Source organism: Limulus polyphemus, unplaced genomic scaffold (genome assembly GCF_000517525.1).
Source record: "Limulus polyphemus unplaced genomic scaffold, Limulus_polyphemus-2.1.2 Scaffold6744, whole genome shotgun sequence".
Classification (NCBI taxonomy): Eukaryota; Metazoa; Arthropoda; class Merostomata; order Xiphosura; family Limulidae; genus Limulus; species Limulus polyphemus.
The window spans coordinates 15,813-23,945 of record NW_013672354.1 but is presented as its reverse complement, the minus strand read 5'-3'; the positions used below and the strand labels follow the sequence as shown (position 1 = coordinate 23,945).

The 8,133-nt window shown below is 32.8% G+C and overlaps 1 protein-coding gene across 1 annotated transcript in view; it reads right to left on the bottom strand.

Moving 5' to 3' along the window:
* The window catches only part of LOC111089601 (BICD family-like cargo adapter 1), a gene marked incomplete at its 3' end in the record, with an annotated part of 39,926 nt that overhangs the window by 18,678 nt on the left and 13,115 nt on the right, over positions 1–8,133 (bottom strand). The window contains exon 3 of the mRNA XM_022402413.1: positions 1,366–1,548. Coding sequence (XP_022258121.1) covers positions 1,366–1,548 — 183 coding nt within the window. The remainder of the gene's footprint in view (positions 1–1,365; positions 1,549–8,133) is intronic.

Sequence of the window (8,133 nt, the reverse complement as noted above, 5' to 3'; positions counted from 1 at the left end):
TGTTTAGCTTTCAATTGAGATATGAACGATTTCACCTGTGATTCGGTAGGGAAGGTCGAAGCACCACGATAGTCAGCAGTAAGATGAGCAGACAGGAACACATTGAAAGCAGCTACAGGCATAATATTGTACTCAGCTTGCTGCACAGTATCTTCCAAGATGGTTCTACATGGTTCCTGAACACCTATGCATGTCATTTGGAGACTTCCATGCTTCTTGTGTTTGGCCATCAAGCTCATGATGCAGTGACAGAGTCACCTCACCACTTCAAATCATTTTTTGCAGCCCCAAGGCTAAAAGAGTGTGGGAAATGCCTTCCTTTTAGCCAATAAAAATGTCAAAAACATTTCATTTCAAATTAAGAAAACCAGATTGGGTAGTTTTTTTTTCAACACAAATGTCCCCCACTGGCTCTTGAGGGGCTTGTCAATTAGTTCAATTCTAAAACAGGATAAGTAACTGAACATCCTAATTAAATGTGAAAATCACATGTTCTTTAAATATGTTTGAGATCATTTCCTACATTTAAAAAAAAGTTTCTATGGTTTTACATGGCGCTAATATTTTCAAATCAAAACTGATTATCTTTTTGAGGTAGGTGATTTCAATAATCAATTTGTGAGTATACACAAAGTGATCATTTTTCATGAATGTAATACTGTAGTTATGTATAAAAAAATGATAGATGTGTTTACAGAGATTGCTCAACTTCCTGCACTAATAAAATCAAAGCTTGAAAGTATAGGTTTCAGTGGGCCTACAAAAATAGACACTTTGTGGACCAAATCTATGATATTGATGATTTACTGCACTAAAGCTGAAACTGCTTTGGATTTATTACATTATTAAGTTGCATTGCAATGTTATTAAACAACTATAATAATGAATGAACACATTCTTGCAATTTCCTATTTCTACATCTGCTACATGTTGACGTAAACTGAATAACATTCCATGACAAAGATGCAAATTAAAAATTAATAAAACTTTATTTAGTGAAAAAACTTAAATAAATCTGCAAGTTGCAGTTTGTTATTTACTGGGGTTATATTACTGTAGCATAACATTGTACATAAGGCAAGCAAAATCCCATGTGAATTAATCTATGTTGACACAAAGCTATTCCTCTAATATTTTTTAGAATGAATATGGGAAGTATACTTTATCCTTGCAATTTAAATTTAAATAAAATAGTTTATTCTTATCAATTTCAAATCACTTCTTCAAATTTCAAAGGAAAAATATTCTTCCTAAAAAATCCCCAAAAGAAATAGGCTATGGATAATTCAAAAAGAACTTATAAACATATTAATATTCTGGAGGAAAATTATGTTAATAAAAGATACATTGTAAATCAAACCTTACCTGCTTCATAAGATCATTAATTTTCTTCATTTGTTCATGCTCTTTTTTAGATAGTTGCTGACATTTTGTAGTTATAGTTTCAAGACTCTCTTTTAAGGTCTCAATTTCAGATGCTTGAGTTTTTTCAGTTTCACATTTAGCATCAAGTTTTAACTGCAAGCTGTATTTTTCTTGTTCAAGCTCCTAAATCAAATATATTGTTTTTATGAAAGACTTACTTTAAAATTCTTCTTATATCCACTGCAAAATTCCCAATACTCACCATAATATAGTTTTGAAAATCATTACATGCATCATGAGTTTTATATTATACAGCTCTTTAAATATTTCAGTAATATCTTTCACTACTGGAACCTGTAGCATGTCTACATGAAATATTTTGTTGATATATGCAATAAATGTTTAAATCTTTATCAGAAAACCTTACTACAGGAATGACTGTATAAATTATAGTTGTCTTAAATCGTTCAGAAGTTGCCTTCAAATACATTATGAATCACATTTGAGCATAGTAAAACTTCAAGTTTTTTATAGCAACTTTCACAATAACAATAAATTATTTTACACTATAAAATGTTTAATATATACATGGAAATCAAGAATAAAAATTGATGTCAAGAAGTCCAAACTAGATGGGCTACAATCAAGGTTTCAAGGTAGAAAGTTTCTAATTGGCAATTGTCAAAGGCTACATGATTAGACAGATGTCAATGAGGAAATGCATAATGACGTCAAGATTGTTAGTATTAAAATTATAATTTTGATATAAATGAATAAAAACCCTATAACCCGAGCACTTTCAAAAGGACATTTCTTCTTCAGGGGCAAACTGGGATTCACATTTCTAAAGCTGTCATTTCTATCAAGACTTCTTGAACCTACATGTTTTTCTAACATCAGAAAAGGTATAATTTTGATATATTGAAAATGTATTTCCGAAAGATACTTACTTCCTCTCACATAGCTATTCTTGTTTAGTGCTGCCCTCTATATGCAACATTTTTTACACATGCCACAAGCCTTTAATCTCCCATTCAATTGGAACTGACTGATTCCAATGCATCACTCATGCAACAACCATCCACTGATAACAGTATGACACTCCCTTGATGCATGTGACTCCCTATATTCAATTCTACTGAACTATTACTTCGAGTTTTTGCAGAAAATGGAAGCATCAGTTTTCAGTGGGGAGGAAGAGTGGGAAGTGTGGCAGGAGGTAAGTACCTATCGGAAATATATTTTCAGTATAGGAAAATTATAACTTCCAATACAGTACATCCTTTGACAGCTTTTCATGGATGCTCTCCAAGAGGAGATCTTAAGAATCGAAGATCTGATGTGGGAGACTGCATCACTTCTAAACCAGGTATACTTATTGCCCATCTTGGAAAGATGTTACACATATGAGCAGAAAAACAGAGCAGCACCTCTAATGGGAGAGAACTGTGGCAGGATAGGGATCCAAAACCATCCAATATTTATGAAACTCAATTCCAAAAATATGAAAGTGGGTACAAATAAGCGGATGTAAGTTGATGTGGTTTACAGTGCGGATTGGAACAGTTAAAGAATACCTGGTCAGGCATCACTCACCACAGAGCAGGATACAGAAAGAAAATGAGGGGCATCCCCTCAAAAAGGGTAACTTGACCAGTCAAAGTCTCATGAAAGAGTGAAAGATGGCAATAGGTGGATGGCAGTACCCCAACAAGGAAGAAACAGCTACCCAAAGTAGAGAATGGGAGATGAATGTACGAGATGTAGACCCAGTGCTCAACATACAAAGTACCTCCAACGGACAGCAGGGTAGGCATGCAGGGAAAAAGAAAGGTGCATGATCGAAGTTAAGATACCAGGAAGTGATGAGGGAAAGAAGAAGACAAGGAATAAAAATGCCAATTGAATCACAATCCAAACCATATGGGTAAAGGAGAAGGGGAAAAATCACAGACAAATAGGTGGAGTATGGGGAGGGAAAAAAAGGGAAATTCACTGTTTACCTCAAAGGGAACAAGAAATAGTGTCCCCTTAGCTAGTGATATAAGCCACCACCACCAAAAAAGGACAAAATGAAACAGGATCAGTCAAACCAGACAAGAAGAAGAGTGTGAACTAGAGTACCTTGGACTGGTCGAAGTGTCCAGGTGTGAAGGAGATAAGACCTTTCACCTGAAGACCATTATCCTGAAGCCTCTCGCTGGTAGATCCACACCCCTCACCTATGGAGATGAGCATCAGAAAAGAGACACAATCCAGAAGAGAGAGAGGAAGTGGTAAACCTGATGTCGTGGATATGTTGAACTATCAATGCATATAGACGAAGAGAGAAAGATCAAAATTAAGAGAAAAATCCAGAGTAAAGTCTCAGATAACAGAAAACATCATTGAAGGAGGAGAATGGATGGTCTTGATGTAGGGGGATATTTAAAAATACACACCCCAAAGAGACTATAATGTGAGGTATGGAACAGGAAAACTTATTTCACTAGAAAATCCAACTATGGAAGAAGTATGTTAAGACTACCCACGTTTGAAAGAAGCTAACCAAATCCAGACATCCAATGAATGGCATTGGTAAAATACCCCAAATGTGGATGTCAAGTAAAATGCAGACCACTCCACAAAAGACATATGGAACCAAAACAAGTCCAAAGGTCAAGGCATAAAACTGGTGCCTAATCACGTAGTGAAAAAATTGAAGATAAGAATGTTTACTGTGGGCATTCTCTGTCCTGCAGAAACAGCCTACCCAAATGTTATCAAAGATGACATATTAAAACAGGGAAGACCCTAGAAATGATTAAGGTGGGAATGAACAATCCAGAACCCCAATCAACATCGAGCAAACAAGACGAATAAAAAATGAACCAGTGGAGAAACAGAACCAACTGTAAGAACCTATTAGCAGTGGATGGTAAAAAAAAACAGATGTGTCCCACCCTAGAGGATCCTAAAAGCAAAGAAGCCACATGTGGAGGGAATGAAATGAAGATGACAAACACCTCAATATGGAGGGAAGGATAAGGTATCCCATGAAAATCCCTAAATATAAGTGGATCATCAAAGAAAGGAAATGGAAGGTATATATGATCTGTAGGAGTGTTGATAGGGTAAAACTAAGCTAAAAAAAACTAGGTTGTCTGAAAATGGGTTCAGCCATTATAGGAGGAAGGCGAGTAATATTGGGAGCAGGTAGGGTGGATCGCGGCCCCACAGGTCCTTACAAGCGAAATTGAAGGTAAGAAGTATAAATTATAAATTAAACAAAATCAATGGTAAGTATAAACTATAAATAAAGATGAAAATTAAATATTCGTTATAGTGTTAGTGTTATGAAATTGTGTATGAAATAAACATATGTATGTAATGTTATGTGTTGGAAAAAAGACTTTTAACCTAATTATCGATTAACCCGTAAATAGAATCACGAATAAACCAAAAGTAATAGACACTTATTAAGCCTAATTGAACAAGATATTTAACCTAATGATTGATTAACCTGGAAGTAGATCTATAGGTAAACCAAAAATGAAATCACTTGTGAAACCTAATTGAACAACACAGAACAAAAGATATCACTACGTACTAAATAAAAACTTAACCAAACAATAAGTAGGTACAATATTGAGAGAAGTTTGTGTGGACCCTGGCTCAAAGGTTCCACACAAACCAAGTGAATAGAAAAAAAAATAAGAGAGAAATAATAAAAATTAAATAGACATGATTGTGTTAAATTAAAGAAGTGACTAGTAACAATAACATATGTGTGAGACATGAGGTATGAAAGAAAAAACAATATAGTTAAACAAATGATTGATATACCAGTAAGATGAATTACAGGTAATCCTAATATAACAAAGACCATGGTAAGCCTAAGTGAATGGTATAGATACAACTAAGACTAACTGCCAACCTTAACTTGATTATGAGTATTAACCAATCTAATGAAACTTATGTTATGGAACTAAAATAACTACAGATAATAATATTAACAATAAAATTATTCAAAAACCATAATGGTAGAATGCCTTAACTTTCTAAAGTTGGCAGACTGGCTTTAAAATGTCTTTCACAAACACATACTATTGGTATTCCTCAGCCAAAATATAAAATTTCTTTACTGAGATATATATCTGTTCAAACAACATTGACATGCCCCTTCCATATCCTTTGTTTTTTAAGAAATCTCTATAATTTTCTCTTTTTGACATTGTTATTGGATGTTTATTACCAATAGAGAAAGCAAATTCTGAACTACAAAAAACATACAGTTACCTATTTTGTTTAAGCATTAAAATCCAATATTTTACTATGCAAGCTTGACGTATATAATGTTATGTCTCTGCTCGTTTGATAATTTTCCGTAGGAATTCTTTCCGAAGAACTTCAGCGATACAAGTCCTTTCTTAAATAAAACTAGTTTATTCTTTCTCAATACAACTTTGCAATACACTTAATTTCCACAGTCACTTTAACTTAAACACATGCTATAATTCACAATGATTTATACACTTTACTTATGGCTTAACTTGATTATCTGTCTCTATCTCCCTGTCTGCTATTCAATTATTTATGTCGTCACTTCTTGCTGGTCTTATATATATAAAATATAGGGCATCTGGCAAACACCCAAGCCTTCAGGAACGTTCGAGATACTCATTACGTGTTACCAGCATCATGTGACTTCCGCTGTCGTAACAATAGATTACAGACTTTGCTCCAAGTAGTAATTACATTTTTAAGTCTATTTTTAGGTTATTTAGAGAGCCAGGTAAATTATAGTAGTTTTGGGACATTCTATTCTAGTATCTAATATATTTTTGTGTTATGGAATTTATATTTCAAAGCTACATTAATTATTTTTGGACAACCAACTCAGTGTGAAAAAACAGGCTTACTAAACCACATACACGAGTGCAAAAGACCTTAAGGTTAAAGGGAATGCTAAATTTCTTGGATTTTATTTATATCTTTTAATAAAAGTAATTAAAATATAAAAATTTAAAACTTATTAGGTTAGATGAAAAAATTTAAATGAGAAAAAATAAAGAAAGAATTTCTCTATGAAGAACTTACATGGGCTGTTTTAACGTGATATAACTCAATTGCTTGTTTACCCTAAGCTTTTGCTGGGTGATTTATTGCTTTGTTAATCTAATTACACATGGTTCAAATAACAATAAAATTAAATGAAAGTAGAAGTTCAACCTTTATGAGCCTGAAGGTGTTTAGGATAACTAATTGTAATTGTCTATTAAAATCTTCAATCACTATTAACAAAATGAATGTCATATTTTTGAACTTCTGCTGAGGATGATTTTGTTACAATTAATGTTAGGGTAAAGAAAATAAGAGATAGAATATTAAGTTTAACCACAAAAAACTAAAAACTTTTGATATTCATTTAGGAGGTTCTAAAGGTTATGCAAATCAAATATGAAACTGCAAGATGAAAAGAAGTATTTTTTTTCTAAGCATGAAAATCATTTTCCACTCATACTAACTCAAGGAAACCTTCATAAATTAACAGAAAAATCTTTAGTAAAAATTATTCTATTACAAAACCAACGGTTGTAATGGTTACTAAAAGCTTACTAAATTTTGTGAAAATAAACTTAGTATATTCAGAGTTCTAGTATGTAGTTTCATGATTACATGGCAGTTTCAACGTCAGTCACATTAACTCTGCCCATATGTATAAGGTTAATCAATTAGTACAGTGTTTCTAAAACCATGGTACTTGCAAGCAAAAAAAAATTAATAAAAAAAAAGAGTTAGTTGTGGATTCTGCCAAACTGTTGTCTGTCCTCTAATCAACAGTTCAAAATTAGTGATAATGGCAGATAGTCTTAGAGGCTTTGCTACAACAAAAACAGGGTGAGCAAGTTTGGTTGCAGTAAAAATCAAACCTGATACCCTCAAATTACAATCCTCCTCTTCAAATCAACAAAGTTGAAAAAATTGAATTAAAAAATGACAACTTATAAGGCAAAAATTGGGCAGACCACAGAGAGTTCATTATGTAGCTTTGTGCTTAACAACAAACAAACATAATAGTAATATTTTGATCACTTAGATTGTTGGAATAATCTCAAACAGGAAATTGCGGAATATCTGGGTGCAAGTTATCATTGCTCTATTACGTTCCATGTTTTGCTGCATTTGGAGATAAGGAATAATGATATTTTGGTTACAAATTTCAAAAAAACAAATTTTGAAGGGATGTGACAAGAATTATCTCTTGTAAATTGGGCAGCTGAGTTATTTGGAGACATTGATCAGATGTGGAAAATTTTTAAGTATTCCAGGTAAACATACTCCTTATAGAAAGAAATGGGTAGTTGCAAATAAAAAACCGGATTGGCTTGCAAAAATTTTCAGAGATCAATTAAAGAAAAGCATAATAAATTTAAGAAATTTAAATTGACTGGTATGACAGAAGATAAATAAAATTGGCAAAAAAGGATGTATAAGAAAAGGTTGGCTGAAAATGTAAAAATTAATAGTAAGGATTTCTTTAAACACATTAAAGGTAAATAAAATGCAAGGATGGGGGGATGGAACTCTTGAAGGATGATAAAGGAAAACTTTTATCTGATGGTTATAAGATGGCTAGGTTAAATTCTGCTTCTTCTTCAGTTTTTACTAACGAAGATTTAAGCAGTATTCCACATCTTCAACAGTTGATAAATGGAAACTAGATCAAACAGGATAAATGCATTAATTCTGAGCTTGTTAAGAAAAAAATTGGGAAGTTTAAAGAAT